This window comes from Canis aureus, chromosome 11 (genome assembly GCF_053574225.1).
Source record: "Canis aureus isolate CA01 chromosome 11, VMU_Caureus_v.1.0, whole genome shotgun sequence".
Lineage (NCBI taxonomy): Eukaryota > Metazoa > Chordata > Mammalia > Carnivora > Canidae > Canis > Canis aureus.
Genome location: NC_135621.1, coordinates 7797008 through 7814411, shown reverse-complemented (window position 1 = coordinate 7814411; position 17404 = coordinate 7797008). Strand labels below are relative to the sequence as shown.

General features: G+C 33.1%; 1 protein-coding gene and 1 long non-coding RNA gene across 17 annotated transcripts in view; one reads left to right on the top strand and one right to left on the bottom strand.

The window, feature by feature from the left end:
• USP15 (ubiquitin specific peptidase 15) overlaps positions 1-17404 on the bottom strand; it is a 122215-nt gene that overhangs the window by 10012 nt on the left and 94799 nt on the right. For 5 of the 12 annotated variants that reach the window (XM_077913630.1, XM_077913631.1, XM_077913634.1 and 2 more), the window contains 10 exons: positions 10012-10185; positions 8095-8253; positions 7791-8015; positions 3096-3179; positions 2911-3005; positions 2619-2810; positions 1444-1559; positions 997-1269; positions 546-616; positions 87-202 (listed from right to left, as the gene is read on the bottom strand). In XM_077913630.1, coding sequence (XP_077769756.1) covers positions 87-202; positions 546-616; positions 997-1269; positions 1444-1559; positions 2619-2810; positions 2911-3005; positions 3096-3179; positions 7791-8015; positions 8095-8253; positions 10012-10185 — 1505 coding nt within the window. Of the gene's footprint in view, positions 1-86; positions 219-545; positions 617-996; positions 1270-1443; positions 1560-2618; positions 2811-2910; positions 3006-3095; positions 3180-7790; positions 8016-8094; positions 8254-10011; positions 10186-10452; positions 10540-16356; positions 16503-16726; positions 16843-17404 lie in introns of those variants that run through there. The other 7 variants (XM_077913636.1, XM_077913637.1, XM_077913638.1 and 4 more) reach the window with 7 other exon arrangements.
• LOC144323315 (uncharacterized) overlaps positions 1-17404 on the top strand; it is a 74660-nt gene that overhangs the window by 46297 nt on the left and 10959 nt on the right. The window contains exon 5 of one of the 5 annotated variants that reach the window (XR_013388727.1): positions 2098-2769. The exons of 2 other annotated variants lie outside the window; for them this stretch is intronic. This is a non-coding gene — a long non-coding RNA (uncharacterized LOC144323315). Of the gene's footprint in view, positions 1-2097; positions 2770-16626; positions 17196-17404 lie in introns of those variants that run through there. 2 more of the 5 variants (XR_013388731.1, XR_013388730.1) reach the window with 2 other exon arrangements.

Genomic DNA, 17404 nt, shown 5'->3' with positions numbered 1-17404 from the left:
ATTGCTTTTGCAACTTGATATATCATATACCTCAGTACAAATCCTTAAAAAATAATTAGAAGCAATATTTTAACTTTGTCTCTTACCAAGGATCTTCAGCACCTAGCTTTTCTTTTGTTGTAAAAAGTTCAATGCAATCTTTTAATTTCACAAAGGGTTTTTTAGGAGGTTTATATTCCACACTTTCATGTTTTTCAAAATCCTAAAGAGAAGTATTTCTTGAGTTAAGAGAACAAATGAAACAAAACTCATTTTAGTGATACCATCTTACTATGAATAGTAATGAAAAACTCCTAAACTTTCTCAAAAGAATTACAAAGCTTATTTCAGCTGAGATTTACACCACAATTCTAAAAAACTTCTATATACACACCTATATGGATAATAATTAAAACTGTTAAGAGAAAGCATGTCTGCAAACCAATAAGCCTTTTCTAGTACATAACCATTTTTCTATTAGCAAAATAAACATATTTGGTGGAAGCAAAAGATTATAATAAAATTGTGATCAACATGGGAAAGATATGGAATGAGTGATGGCTTACCTCTGCGGCATTTTCATCAAAATATCTTTTTTTCAAATCAGGATCCCAATCCAAAGCAAGAAATGATCTTTCTAAGATGGAAAACATATTTTTTCTTTAAAACTTAATATGTCTTCATTAAAATGAGCATATTTTAATGTTAAGATATATACCAGAATAAACAATCTCTTCTATTTGCCCTAGGTGATCAGGGTAAATTGCTGTTTCCAAGCCATTAAAAATTTAAGGAGTTAAAAAAAACATACAAAACTTAAGCGTAAGTCTAACTTCCATTTAATAAACAGTGACAAATTTTAATATACTTGTAATTAAGGCTTTGCATTTAAGATATAAATACAGATTTTATACAGAAAGGTGATGTTATTTTTTCATGACTGTTTCATAGTTTTCACCTAAAAAAATACAACATGCTTTGCTCAAGTTCAGTGTTCAAGCCAGTTTTCACACTTACCATCTAGCCTAAGCTGCCTCTCATCAAATCTTATATGCCTGGTATCATCTTTGATGTAGTTGATATCAGTATTGCCTAAATTGTTGAACTGGAATGTAAACAATCTTTTTTTGTGTCCCGTGAGTTGACCTTTGCAAGTTTCCTCAGTACATAATCCATTTTCAGAATCATTATCTCCTCCAACTGAATCCTCAGACTGACTGTTTTCATTTTCGGAGGGAAGTTCTTGATCCTGGCTGGATTCATCATCTGGCTCATCTGTTTCCATTTCACCTAATTTTAGATATTAGAAATCTTTAAATAAACCCAGAGCTACATTTAAAAGTTATTAATATTAACATTATTTCTCCCAGGCTTGAAGAGATTTTTTAGCTCCTTAACTCCCATCTTTTTTTCTGAGGCAACAATCCAGGTGAAAGGTTTTATAATTTAATAGGGAATTCTTACTTGGTGAGCCTTCTTCATGTATGCCATTTGGGCCATTCCCATTAATATTTTGGTCCTTACAGCAGTGTAGGGATCCTTCAGTTTCTTCAGCTTCAGTAGAAATTTTGACATATCGGCTTAAATAAAATCAGAAATCAAATTTAGTTCTATGAAGGTAAAAACTTAAAGTTTTCCATTCTTTCAGTAAAACAAAAATTTTCAATGGGCACTTAGTAGATTCAAGGATAAATCAAACTTAGGATATAGAACCATAAGTGCAAGTGACTAATCATTTCTGTTTTGGTTGTCTTTATAAAAAGAAAGAAGGTAATTTGTTACTTCCAAGTATTTAACACCTTTCTGTGTTAAATAAGTTTGTGGCAAATAATTTCTTGACTTAGAATTATTATATAAATACCCTCATTTAGATTACTTTTAACTGTATAATGTGATCTTTATATATGGATTATGGGACTGTAATGATTAAAATAGGTATTACTAAATATGCCAGTTACAAAAGATAAAATATAAGGGATCAAATGGCAGTCTGGTTATGTTATAATTCAAATCAAGGTTTTAGGAAGACAAAAAGGGGTTGCCTTAAAATACTATCAACCATGAAAGGTTATCCTTTTATTTTTATTATTTTTTTAAAGATTTATTTATTTAACACAGAGAGAGTGAGAGAGAGGCAGAGACACAGGCAGAGGGAGAAGCAGGCTCCATGCAAGGAGCCCGACGTGGGACTGGATCCCCGGTCTCCAGGATCACACCCTGGACTGCAGGTGGCGCCAAACCGCTGTGCCACGGGAGCTGCCCGAAAGTTTATCCTTTTAAATAAAACCATTAGCAGGAGTTCTTGAACTAACAATCTGTATAAAGAAATGAAGCATCCGAAATTTGTTAAAATTTCAGAGTGCATACATGAGAAATTCCTATTTTTTCCAACTGTAAACTTCTAGTTTAAAACAGCTAAAATAATTCATGCTTTCTGGGTTTGCAATTACCTCAGTAATGTGTTTTTACATGGTCAAGAAAGTGAAATAAACTATAATTTGATTTTTAAAATTGCTACCTGTTTAAACAAAGTTGAAATAATACAAGCTTACCAAAATATTCAGATAGTACACCACGTATTTACTTTTATTAACTATTCTATCACTCATTTTGTTAATGTAGAATTGTGTGACACTTACCACATTCTCAAAAGCAGGAGATTATAGAGCTTATCTTCAGTATTATTTCGTGGTACAGCCATAAGAAAAGGCTGGCCAAAAAGTGAAGAACCAGTATGGTGGGTATAACTTGAGTGTCTAAATTTTTCTCTTAGGCAAACAGGAATAATCACATGTTCTGTATCTTCTGTCCTATTGATGTTAATTTCAAACCTGTAAGGACAAAACTGACTGTAAAACTCTGAAAACTTTTATGTTATTCCCTCTGAATTTTTTCCCAAGTAATATTTTGCACAATGAATTTTATACTTACACATAAATATCGTCCCGTTCCATAATACTACTAAGGTTTTCATCCATAGCGAATATTCTGTGAAATCTATGATTGTATATATCAGTAACTATCATCTAAAAGGAAACATATTTCTATTAGGCTGGTTTTACATCACTGAAACACTAAATTCCAACTTATATACTTCAAACTCAGAAACACATTACCTTATCTGCAGGTACTCCTGACAAAGCAGACAATGCTGTACAAAGATCAAGTATGTTTCCAATTTTGGGGACAACCACTTTGTACTAAAAAACAAAAACAAAAAAAGCTGTAATGAATTTATTACTTTGGAAGAAATACTCAGTAGATGAAAATGACCTCATGGTTGCCTCCTCACATTCGCTTGGTATTTGGTTCACAGTGTCCGTCTCCAATCCTATCATTAATCCTGGCTGATAATGTCTTTTTGTTTTTTAAAAAATATTTTATTTATTTATTTATGAGAGACACATAGAGAGAGGCAGAGACACAGGCAGAGGAGAAGCAGGCCCCATGCAGGGAGCCTGATGTGGGACTCGATCCCGGGACTCCAGGATCACACCCTGGGCCAAAGGCAGATGCTTAACCGCTGAGTCACCCAGGCGTCCCCCTGGCTGATAATGTCTATATGGATAATTTATCTTCGCCTTATCGTTCCTTCGCTCTTTGATTCCGAGACCCACACTTACATTCAACTGTAGTTCACTTCTTGCACCTTGTCATAAACTTGCCCCACCTCTGATATCTTAAACCTCTTATCAGGCTACTGACTGACAGCTAATTATTATTCCTGGAAACTCATTTTCCCATTCTTGGCTTGCATTTAGAATTCTAGTTTTAATTCTTAATTTTCTCTGGGTTTACCAGCTTCCTACTGTCTTCACGCCCTTCCATCCAGATCCCTCAGGATCCATCACTTCAATACTCCACTGCAAAACGTTTAACTATTTTGTTATTCAATTTTATTCTTGCTATACTTTCTTGGAGCTGTTCAGATATGCTGGAGAAAACTGACCAATTTTAGAGACTGGTTTGCTACAAATCCACAGTGCTTAAATCTTAACAGATTGTTCAACACTAGCCAGAAATTCTGTGCATCCCTTATTTGCTTCTTCTTTCATTTTTCCCAGTAACTATATACAATCTTCACCATTCCTTAGGCTTCCTTATTTTACAATTTCTCCCTTCACTATCAGCAGAATACCAAAAAAAGTAGAGGCTACTGGATAGGAAAATATCCAACTTTGTGTCCCTGAACAAACTTCTAAAAGGTCCTTTTCTCCATCTTTTTTCTACACAGGGAAAGAGAATCAGATGTTACCCTTCCCATCTAAGGCTACCACTAGCATCTATGTTCTGATTCCCATCCTGTTCTACTTCCTTGGGAACCTAACCCAGGAATCATCCTTTATGTCATTTTACCTTGATTCTTACGTAAGCAATGGAATAATCTACTAGTCTCTCAAAAAACCCACAAAAACCAAAAAACAAAATGCAAAAACCCAGTCTCTCATTGCCTTCCCTCTGATAATCCCCCTCTAGTTATCTTCCTTTCTCCTCTGCTTTATAAATATAACCTTGTTAAAAGTAATGTCTATAATGACTATCTTAAATTCTTCACTTTCCATTCACTTATCAATCTACCCCTAGCTTTCTGTCCTCATCTATTTAACCTATTACCAAGGTTGTCAAACTCCTTTAGAGTTTTACCCTTCACCCCCTTCTTGATTCTATATGCTCTCTTTAAAGCAGGTGACAATATATTCTAATTTGCTTTGTCTCAGCCCTGGATGAACCTGCTGTCCTGGTAATATAATGATTAATAATGGCCCCTTTTATTTTTAAAAGAGTTCTAGTTTAGATGATACATTACAGAGTCACCCTAGCCTTAGGGAATCTCATCCTTCTAAGACATTCAGTATCATTGTCATAGAACTCACTGCCCAATTTCTATCTCAACCAGACATCTCTCTTCTAGTCTAGATAGATAAACTTAATGCTTACTGATAAGCTCTAATTTTCCTCATGCACCTCAACATGTCCAGTACTAAACATAGATTTAGGTCATGTTAGGGCAACATATCCAATATTACAACAGGCTTCTTCCTAAACCTTGCTTCCTATATATATCCCATTAAGGCAAATAGCACCAGTGTCTCCTCAGTTTTGCAACCCAAAAAACTTGGCATCATTTTTGAATACTCTTAAACATTTTTACTTTTTTTTTTTACATTTTTACTTCTTATATTCAACTGATTCTTCTGTCACCCTGATACTAATCTTAAGAGTTCTAGTCATTTTCATTTGTCATGTGATCACTGCAAAACTCTCTTACATGGTCTTAGTATATCCGACCTAAGTTCTTCTAATCCAGTCTTTGCAGTAGCCTGGGTCTTCTTTCTCTAATAAAAATCTGGTCACATAAGTGCTCTATTTAATAACCTTTAATGGCTCCCCTAATTTTTAGGATGAAGTCCAAATCTCCTATCTTGGCAGCAAAGTTCTTTATGAGCTTTGTGAGTTCTTCTGCTTACCATATTATCTACTTCTAATTTCCAGAAGTGGGCCATGTCGTCTTTTGCCTTTCGGTCTTTGTATATGCCACTCTGTTGGTCTACAATGCCTTTATTTCCAGCTTTCATACACTTAAAACCTAATCATCCTTCAGGATTCAACACAGGCATTGGCAGTTTGGGTGTATCATTCCTTTTGTATGTATATTCCTACAGCACTGCCACAGCATTTTTCACATTGTATGAAAAGGTTCTCAGGAACAAGAACCAGGAACATCTTTGTATTTCCAGCACTTTGCAGAGAATCAGAATCCAATACATAATACATGTTAGTACAATTACTAATAAACTTCTAAGACCTAAATCAACTTCACTGATGGGAAAACTCATCAAGTAGGTTAACTCAGCTAAATTTCCCTTTCCTTTCTAGCTGGTTAAGCATACCGTTAGCGAGCCTATCATTTTGTATTTGAGTTGTTACTTCTTTGAAGTAGAAAAAAAATGCCCGATTCCTTTATGCTAACCATGGCTCCGATCTCCACAAATCTGTATTTTTGGCCACCAAGTGAGAAAAGAGTTATACTAATGAAATTCATATTGCTGGAAAAATAATTTAAAACCCAAATTATGGGAGAACATTCAATACACGCCTACAGCTAATGTGAAATTTGAATGTGACCTGTCCCTATGTAATATAGCTTACTTTTGTATTATTGGCATAGGAGAGCACTGTCTTCAACAAATGTACTTTAGAGAATGTGAGCATATATTCCCCTGGCAAAAAATAAAAGCAGGCCCTCCTAGGCCCTACTCAATATTCTGAGTACTACTGAATGAAATATTGATATGAGACCATCAGGATCAGTGAGTTTGTAAAGGAAACATAAAGAAGGAGCAAAAGAAATAGGGGAAATTTACATTACTGAGGGCACTAGTCTTCACTAGACTTTAATTAGTTTGAATGAAAGGACTATACTTGGTACTAGGAACACTTCATTTATAATGTTCTTGTGGACAGTAAACCCAAACACTTCCACCAAATTAATGGTAAGATCATAACTTTGTTCAAAAGCAGACCTTTCATACAGATCTCATGATATTGCTATTGGTTGAATTGTGTCCACTTAAAATTTATGTGTTGAAGCCCTAACCACCAATGTAATAATATTTGGAGATGGGGCTTTTGGGAGCTTTACATGAGATCAAAAAGGTGAACCTCCATGATGAGATTAGTGTCCTTATAAGGAGATGCTAGAGAGCTTGTGTGCTACAGGTATTCTCTCTCAACACACTGAGGATAGGGTTGCCTGTAAACCAGGAAAAGAGTCTGTACTAGATACCAACCATGCTAGTACTCTTGATTTTAGACTTCCAGCCTCCAGAATTATCAGAAGATAAATTTCTGTTGTTTAAATCCACTCAGTTTATATGGCATTTCATTAGAGCAGCCTGAGCAGACTAATACAACTATGCTCTAAGAAACTGCACTATCTGACTAGAACTCTGAGCTAAAGATCTTTAGTCAACAGTCCTCTAAAGCAGGAACCATGTCTGCTCTGTCTGCCAAACAGAGCTTTACATTCTCATTGGGTGCCCTACACATATTTGAATGAATATAATTTTTGAATACTTCTGCTTTAGTAGTACTACAAGTCACGGGGGTTGGAAATACAATGATTTACAAAGTTCCTATCTTCAAAGAACTCACTAACAGAGAAAAGATAAGTAAACCAGGGGTCATAATAAAATTTGATAAATGTGATAACAACATTTCAGGGGCACTCAAAGTAGAAGAGTAAGGAACTACTTTTGTTAGGGTGGTTCAAGCGTCAGGAAATGATTAACTGATTAGTGAAGGGAGAAAATATAGTGCTTTGCTTAGAACATTATTGAAGTGAATATTTATAGCTGAATTAAATTTCTATTTCTCTTTTGAGTTCTTAAGATGCTTAAAAATTACAGGTATTTAAATATACCACTATCAAATCATGAATCAAAATGTATGGTATTAGTTTTACTTCCAACAGCCCACTAGAAAAAAACTTACAATTAACATTAAAGTTCAAGTTGGACAATAGGAAAAATCTTTGTTAGGCTCATATTTATCTTAACACTGCAAAATTGAACAACCTCTCATTTTTCTTTCATAAGAAAAAGACTGAGAATTTTGTTTTTATAAATAATGATAATTTATAAATCCCTCGCCATTTCAAGATTCTAAAAAGTTGTACTAATTCCCAAAGTATTTAGCTTGTAAAATCTCTTATATAAATAAACTTATTATTGAATTGTGCTTGAAGCACAAGGTCTCAACACTAAGTTTTTATAAAAGTAACAAATGCAAAGAAAATAATCATGACTTACCTGCATAGGTTTGGTAAGTGGATCCATTCTGACTAAATATACTTCCAAGGTACGTTCTTTTTTCATGGGCAATGGAAGTGTCAAGTAACAAAAAGGATCAAATGTTACTGAAATCTTAGCACATTCAGGACAAACTAAAGTTGATTTGAAAAGGCCGTGAAATATATCTACTATGATAGAATCATTTCTTTTTAAATGGTTTTCCCAGGCTTCTTCAGCAACTATCTGTAAGAAAACCAGACACATATTACACAAAGATATCACATTATTATAAAAGTGGTGACAATAATGACATTAAATTTACCTTATCTGGCCTTCCATCTGCATCTTTTAATTGTATATACGGTTTTTTCCTAATTCTATTCAAATCTTCATGTAATCCATCTAATAGGAAAGCTAAAAGCTCTTGACAGTCTTGCTGCTGGTATCCAGAAAACTGAGGTGCAAAACGTCCTACTTGGGTCTGTAAGAAAAGCAAAAGTATAAAATCAGTTATAGGGACAAGACTGATTTAAAAAAAAATTGATTCTCGGGAATCCCTGAGTGGCTCAGTGGTTTAGCGCCTGCTTTCAGCCCAGGGCATGATCCTGGAGACCCGGGATTGAGTCCCACATCGGGCTCCCTGCATGGAGCCTGCTTCCCCTCTGTCCGGGTCTCTGCCCCTCTCTCTCTCTCTCTCTCTCTCTCTCACAGGGAATAAATAAAATCTTAAAAAAAAATAAAAAAATAAAAAAATTGATTCTCATCATTCATGGATTTCATATTTTGTGAATTCATGAACTGCTAAAACCAACTTGTAGCACTTTTGCAGTCATTGGCAGATATGGTAATTACACATACATAAATATAATTACATATCTAAATATACATATATTTTAAATATTTTATTTATTTATTCATGAGAGACACAGGGTAAGAGAGCAGAGACACAGGCAGAGGGAGAAGCAGGCTCCCTGCGGGGAGCCTGATGCGGGACCCAATCCCAGGACCCCGGGGTCACGCCCTGAGCTGAAGGCAGGGGCTAAACTGCTGAGTCACCCAGGGATCCCCTCTAAATAATAAATAGCTAATCTGTAACCCAGAAACGAAATGCTGACCTGAGTAAAGAACAAGGAGAAAATATGGTGAAGTTTTGTACAAAGGATTTGGAAATACTAAAGACTATTAAAATTCAATAATATTTCTGGATCACTAAAAAAAATTACAAAGCTCTCATTTAGTTGGTGTGTCTAAAGAGGATAAATCTCAGGAATGTTTGTGTTTATATATAATTTTCTTAGTATTTGCAGTACTAAGTATTTTTTTGATAAAACCGAAAAGAAATGTGAAAGAAAAGTCAGGTATCAACAGACTGTTTACACATAATTTCAAAAGACAATATCCAGTAAAATAAAACTAACTGGAATCATGGGTAAGGGTTGTAAAATAGTTTGTCTAACCTAGCTTGTCCAAAGCTCAGAAAGTTAAAGAAGATAAACACAGTAGTGTTTTATTTTTTAAGAACTACTATATTGTTAATAAAATGTTGCCTAGTAGATGTCTATATGAGCATCATTTAAGTTGTGTTAAAAAACAGCTGAAAACTGCTATTCTCTTTAAAACAGAACTCACCTGTTAATAAATATGAAGACTTTTTAAACTATATAAAACTAAATTTCAGCTCAATTCTTATTTGAATGACAAACTAAATTTGAGGTTTTATTGGTTCTGAGAAGTAACCACAAGAATAAACTTAAAAGTTTAAGGATTATATTAAAAATATTTAATATATGGTGGTTTTGTATACCAGTCTCATTTCATTAATTTTTCAAACTTACGACTCTCAAATTGAGTTCTTAGATTTCGATGACATGCCCAAATTTAGCCTTTACATTTGTAATAAAAATTAATGTAGGTTTCTCAGATACTATATTCTAAAACCAATTTACACATACTCTCTTGTCATTTTGTACCATAACAGTGTTTTCCAACCTTTATTTCATTATTGCCCTCCCCACCCCCCAGAACCTTTTTGGACATTTTAAAGTAAACATCTGTCCCATCCCCCCATCTAGAAAATTTAACAGCAGAGATATACTGTGTATCTATTTGTGCTGGGTCCCTATGGAGGGCCACAAACCAACCTAACAGTTATGACTTTGTCACTCCTTCCCCAAAGAACCTATTTTTGTCCTCTTGGGGATGATACAGCCCTCACTTAAAATATATTTACTATACTAACCTTAAAGGCTCTTGGCGTGACATAGCTAAATTTTCCAGACCACATTTGTTTGATCAATTCAGCATAAGATTTAGCTATTTCACCTCTCATTCCTAAGGGATTGTCAAAATTCAGTTCTTCTTGATACTTATCATTGAGGAAGTATTCAGTAAGTGGAGGTGTGTTGCTCAAACACTGCAAAGAATAAAACACATTTTCAAGTGAAAGTAACCACACATTAAACATGTTAAAATGAAGAGAGAAACAAACTGATTTGCCACAACATACAGAGAAAAATTTAAATGATGGCTTCTTGAACTAATAAGTAACCGGTTAAATAAACACTCAAATGATGCACTCAACTATTCATTTCCCAAATTTCAAATCAATTACTTATAATAAATGAAAATGCTAATATTTGTTGCTGTAAAATCTGCATTAATTTTAACCACAGCAAACTACCTGTTAACTGGGAGAGAAGCTCAGAGTTTTCTTTCCTTCTTTTACTTGATTGGTAGAAATTATGGTTTGTCTACTCATCCCAGGCACCTGCAAATTAGCCTGAGTAGGTAAAAACTGAGACAGAGTGCAAGCAAGAAATTAACTTTAAAGAGGTATTTACTTCCAATGTCAATTCCTTATCATGAAAGAGAAGCCTTTACATTTTCCATTTGGTCAACCACTTTTAGAAGGGACAGTACAGGTTAGCTGAGCCTGAGAAAACCAACTTTTGTTATGTGAACTCTGGCTAATGTGCTTTTACTTCAAGTTCTTCATTATCAAAACAATCCAATTTTCCTTTATGGCGAGATTAAAACTATGAGTAAGTTAATTCTCCAACTCTTTTCCATTTAGAATTAAATAATTTAGGATTTAAAATAAAATAGATGGCAGAAGTACAGTTTTTCCACAATATTTTATCTCAAGATGAATGATTTTAAGTTGATAATACCATACAATTTGACTTAATTATGAATCCAATATTACTTTATCAACTAGATGTCTAGCATCATTAAAAAGAGTATGTAATGACTGACAGACAATACGGTTATATAGGTCTTTTGTTGTTGTTGTTGCAGGAAGAAATTTATCTTGGGAGTCAAGTGGCAAAATAATTTAAGTGAAGGTGGTTGCTTGCATGGAAGGAGTAGAAACCTATTCTTAGGAGAGCCCAGATTTATATGAATGGAAATCAACATTTTTCAAAGCTTGCTTTACCACTAATTTGGTTTAATAGTCTGGGATCAAAGTCTCGGCAGCTATGAAAAGTTCAATCTGCTGGGTTCATTTCAGTAACTTCGGTACCATAAACTATGTCTATATACCATGTACGGTTTGGCTAAAACTTCAAAAATTAGGCATGTTCTTTTTTTTGAAATAAATGATAAACTTCTATTTTGTGGCTTCAATTATGAATTAATTTGTGTTTATGCAAGTAACCATAATATCTATTTTAATATTTTCAATGGAATAAAAATAATACTCCTCAAATTGGCAGTCTATAATGTCATGGACTTTGTTATAATTTTTCAGCAACAAAAGCAATATAAAAGCAGTTTAAAATGTTTGGGGTAGAGTATATAGACCTTAGCTTAATAAGCCATTTTTATCAGTAACGAAGTTTATGTGAGCAAGAGGAAGATAGAGGTAGGTTATAGCATAGGAGGCAATTCGGGAAAGGATACTTTGCTACTTCTGAACTCCTTTTATACTTCAACTTTTCATAATCTTACACACCTTTTAAGATTCATTCTCTTCCTTTTGCACTAAATGTTCTTTTTAGTTATAAACCCAGCACTAGAGGTAGGGTCTGGCAACCCAGAATATACCATGGCTACCCTAAAAGCCATTACTTAGTAGTATCATTTGATTTAGTACAAATAGGATCAACACTATATAGTCAATATAGGCAAAGAGGCAGGAGGAGGAAGTCAGACAGTATTTCCAACAATTATTTTTCAAATCCTTCTTATTATCGTTTTTTCAAATCCTTGTATTTGATCAGTTCAGGCTTAGGGTTATACTAAGAATCTGATATTCCACTACTGTCTGTAACACCATTATACAAAGAATTTATAGTTTTACCAAACTAAGAGTCAAGTTATACAAAACAATAATTTTTGAACTTTCTCATTTAACTGTTTACATGTATCCTTATCTTGCAAAGAGCTTCCAAATATAACTGAAAATTGTGTAGCTTTCCAATAGCATCCAGAGTGATCTTCCTAAATTTATTATCTAATCATGTCATTTCCTTGCTATAAATCCTTTAATAACAATTTCAGAGTAAAATCTCAAGTTTTTGGAAGAGTCTGTCTTTTGCCTACCTATGTAGCCTCATGTTTTGCTTTACCTTTATCTGACTCCATCAAAGTCTTACTTGATTATTTGCGGTTCCTTGACCTCCATGCAATCTCTCACTCTGTAAATTTGCAATATCACTCCATCTATGTGAAATACACCTTCTTTGTCTTACTGACTTCTACTAAACCATCAAGATTCAGGTATCCTGTGTAGGAAATATTCCTAAATTTCCTTACAGTGTTTCCTCCTGTATGTTTCCATATTTCATAATGCTCACTTTTATTACAGTACTTATTTTATAACACGCTGTCACTTTAATTTTAAGTTTGTCTGTTTTGTCAAATGGACTGAGACCTTCATGAGAACAGGAACCATTATATCAATTATATGTATATCTCCAGCACTCAGCAGGTGTATATTAAATGCATGATTAATAAAACATGTTTTTGCCTGTATTTTTTACAAATGTTTTTATCCTCTTGGTTTTTTACTCTTTTCCTTCAATGTTAGGCACTTTAAAAGTACTTAAAATTTTCTTGAATGAATTATTACTAAATGAGGCAAAAATATATTAGCTGGTAATGAATAATCTCAAAGATTCTCCAAGCACTTTTATCTGAATATTAAGCCAAAAGAAGAATAGTACCTATTAAAAACTTTCCCATGCTTTTGTGCAACTCTTAATTTTGGAGCCCTGAGTTTGTGTCCCACATGGAGTGTAGAGATTTTAAAATAAATAAATACACTTAAAAACAAAAACAAAAACCCTTCCCTTTTGTTTTTCATTTAGTCCACTACCTGCCTTTTAGTGGGTCTCTGTTTGGATTTTTTAAGTCCTTGACACAGGGACCAGTGATTATTTTCAAAATGACACCTGCCATTTTGAAGTTGACAAAAATTCAACATTAACAAACTAAATAACAAAAAAAAATCCCAGTTTTATTAAGTGTATTACGTGTCAAGATATCATAACTAATATATTTTGAGATAACCCCTATATTTAAATTTAAACCATTAAGTCCTAAATGGCCCAAAAGAGCATTCTAGTTGTTAAACGTCATTTTAAAAAAAATGTAGGTATAGTTGATACAATGTTACATTAGTTTCAGGTGTACACCAGAATATAATGCTTTAAGAAACTCACAAGCTGCATTTAAAAAAAAAAATTTATACAAACACATAAATACAGAATTTTTTTTTATAAATACAGAAATTTAATAGACAGTTAAGTATTCTACTAATAAGGCAAATATCGTAATAGCTCAAAATATCAGGCTTTTCTTTCTCATACTGAAAATACCTCTCTCCCTTACCTTGAAAATAACATTATTCTTGAAATAGTATAAAAACCACTTAAAATATTGTAAGTTCTCCTAAAATTTTGACTATAAATTTCACCGTATAATTAGAATACAGGTCAAACAACTAAAATATTTCCATGCCTCAAGTGTTATCAGTATTCAGCGCCATCACTGTGGCAGAAGAAAGAAGGTCATTTCTTAAAATTGATCATAACGCAGTAATTTATGCAACTCATTCTATCTTTTAACATGAGGCTATCTTAGAAACATAAACATCTTTGACAGTTAAAAGAACACTGGACACTTGGACTTCTTGCCATTAAATACAATGTTTTAAGAATAAAAATTTTGATTAGTTCAATAATAAAAACCAACATAACCATACGTCTAAAGTATCTCTCTCAAAAATTCCTCTATTATAACAAACATCACTCTTCTATCTGACTGGGACTGTCCCAAAACAATTCCTTTCCTAAGACATATATATATTAAAAGCCCTACATAGGTAGACATAAGGCATTTCCTTTTTAGCCTGTAAAATACTTTACTGAGTGACGTAATATGGACCTAAAATCACACGACATGTGCTGTGCACCTATGTGGATATATTTTTCACTCTCCATGATTCTTGAACTGTGAAACATAACAAAACTCATCCTTTCTTAACATACACGGTTTTTCCTAGTAAAATCTGAGAATATAGATATAAATCTATCATTGAAACAAAAGGGATTAGATCAACAATATTAGTACGTTATTTCTGTGGCTACCTATAAGCTTTGTGACATTCTATCAGTCACGTGACATGCTGAGCTTCAACTCTGTTAATTCAGATTTCAACTCCCTGCCACTGACAAATACCAACACCTCAGTATTTCAGGGAGAACTATCTCTTACAACTCATTACCAAAAAAATGAGGTCCAAATATGAGGTATTGTGACTGATCATAAAAAAATGTATCTTAAGCCACATTTTGTTTATAATGGTGCCTATAGTTGTTCCCAAAATTGGGTAGAATTTTGTCAAATACCAAGCTAAAAGTAAAGCAATAATCAGAATGAAGATAAGAATTCTGCACCAATAGTTTCAGTTTTTAATGTAAAAGAGAATAAATAAAACTAACAATAATGAACAAGCAAAACTGCACTTGTTAACTAGGATAAATATTTCTATACTTAAATATTTTTTATGATTCCTAGGCAAATTTACAGTGTGTGAATTCAACAAGAGGATCTGAAGATCTAAGGATTAAAAAACTAAATTTCATATTTAGTATATGTTAGAGTTCTGGCATTCATTAATTTATTAGCTTTTGTAATAAAATGACTAGTTGGTTAACTAGAAGGTTCAGGATATAAGCTAGTATGAAAAGTTATTGATCCATGAAGAATGAGAGACTGCCTGGGAATGTGCAAGCCAATCATTTTGTAAGCAGACATGACTGCTAAGCATCTGTTCCTAAAAGTGGTTCTGTGGTTCTCTACTTGCGCTTGCCTATGCATTTACAATAGAAACTGTAATAAAGAGTATTCTTGAATGTGAATCTGAATTAGGAGTCTTAAGACATAGTCCTTAGTTTAATGTATTAAGATTGAACCTTAGCATGTACCCCTAACTCCCTTTCTTAGAATATTCTCCTGTAAGAAATTCCTACTCATTCTTTAACACTTATCTCAGAATCTCTTAAAAACATTACATCTTCCTCAGCACCTCAAGGAAGAACTAATATTCCTTCCTCTAAAGTAACTCTGTATCTTGAGCTCACTTATACTGTACTTATCTTAAGAGTAGTATCCAGTCTAACCCACTTTTGTACCTCAGAGTCTATATAGCACAATGCCTGACACATACATTAATAAAAGTGTGTTGAATGAATGAAAACTGGTACAGCAGAAAGACTGGAAACAGTCCTTAGAGAAATTGAGAGCAGTAGAAAATACTAAAGTGAAAACACTGAATTGTACCATTATAGAACTATAACCTATTTGAAAGTTCTAAAAGTTCAAAGAATAAAAGTCCAAATAATGCCCAGGCAGGCTTTCCTAATGAAGGAAAACAGCTATAATGAATGCTCCAAACTATCAAGATAAATCGATAAAAGTAAAAGATATGTAAAGGAAAAATAGTTGGAAACAGATTTTTATAAAGACTCTTCCCCAAATCTTCAACCCAAACATAAAAATTCTAAAGAGAATTCTTCTAAATAATCAAATGTCTCATTGAGTGGACATTCGGCTCTATGATTCAATACATATAAAACTTTAATCACTGCCACCATGAAGAACTATTTTTTTAAAAGAATGCATATATCATTCAGCTATTTTATGAAGTTATAATTCTCTATGAAAAACTCTCTAGTTATAAATTTCCATATATCTAAAATTGTAATATTATGTGAGGTTATGATTTTCTTTCATTATTTAATTAGTTGGAAAAGCTACAATGTTCTGCCCATAACTTTTCCTTATACACATATATACAAATCCTATTGCTCTTACATTATTTTCAACAAGTTCTTCCATTAAATATGTTGTGATCAGTAAGAGTGATGTTTCTAGAGTTCTCTGAAAAAATATGTGACTCATGTAAGTCTCAATTTTGTATTTCACTATAAACTTCTATATTATTTTTTAAACTGATGAAGTGAAATAAAGTTCTACTGTATAACCAAATCTCAAGTCTGTAATCAACATATTTTAGGAAATGAATAATTAATAGCCATCCCAATAACTTGTAATGAATCTGGAATTTCCCCAGTACCTGGAAAATAGCCAAAGTAATCCCCTTCAAAAAGAGAAAGTTGTCTTTTGTAATGCTGAATATGAACCACTCCCTTTCTGTTCAGGTGCTCCAGAAGCCCAATTTTCAAGTGATCATGTATGCTCACTATTTTAGTAAACCGGTAACTAGAACAGGAAAGAAAACAAACTTAATTTTTGATTACCTAAAGCTTTGAGTTGTGTAACTCATTCTGTAACTGATCAAAATGTAATGCCACTCACAACCCTTTAAAAAAAGTAGCTACACCTTCAAACTAACCAATACTAAAAATAAAAACCCAATCTAAAATGAGGAAACCATTTTATTTTCTTATGATTTAAAAATAAAACCTGAAGTAATCCATGGTTACCTTAGAATAACCCAATATGTTTTTCCTGGATTTTAAGATTAGATGGGATAAGAATTTTCAGATTTGCCATGCTATTGTTTTTCACTTTGTCATGACAACTGTATAAACATTCTGAAAAGGTATTGAATAATTCTGAAGCATTCTGTTAATATTGGGATATTGGCTCTAGTTCTGCAATGAAATAGTGGATGAGAAACGAAAGTGATGTAGACTTTTACAATGAAAACCTATAAATATAAGCCTGTGTCTTCATCAAGTAAAAAATTAAAATGAGTTATTTTTAAGACACTTGGTATTTTATTTTTTGTTACTTTTGTTACTTTGTTACTTTCCTAGGAAAGGCAAATCTCATTACATTTGAGAGATCAATTCTAAAGCTTCTCCACATATTTTAGGAAAGCAAACAATCGCTCTATTTTGCTTTTCATTTCCAATCTCTTTTCAAGCTCTCTTTCAAAAACAAATTTAGGTAAGTAAAATATAAGTGGATGTAACTTTAATTCATTTATTAAAAAAAAAACTTAATGGTTCTTTCCTCCTTCCAACTAGTCAACTTAATACTCAACTTAAAATATTGGAATTTTACATAAAATAGTTTTCAAAGGCAGTTTTGAATTCGACAAGGATATTGTTCTAACAAATTTAACATTTGTCATTAATCTGGGTGCTATACTTAAG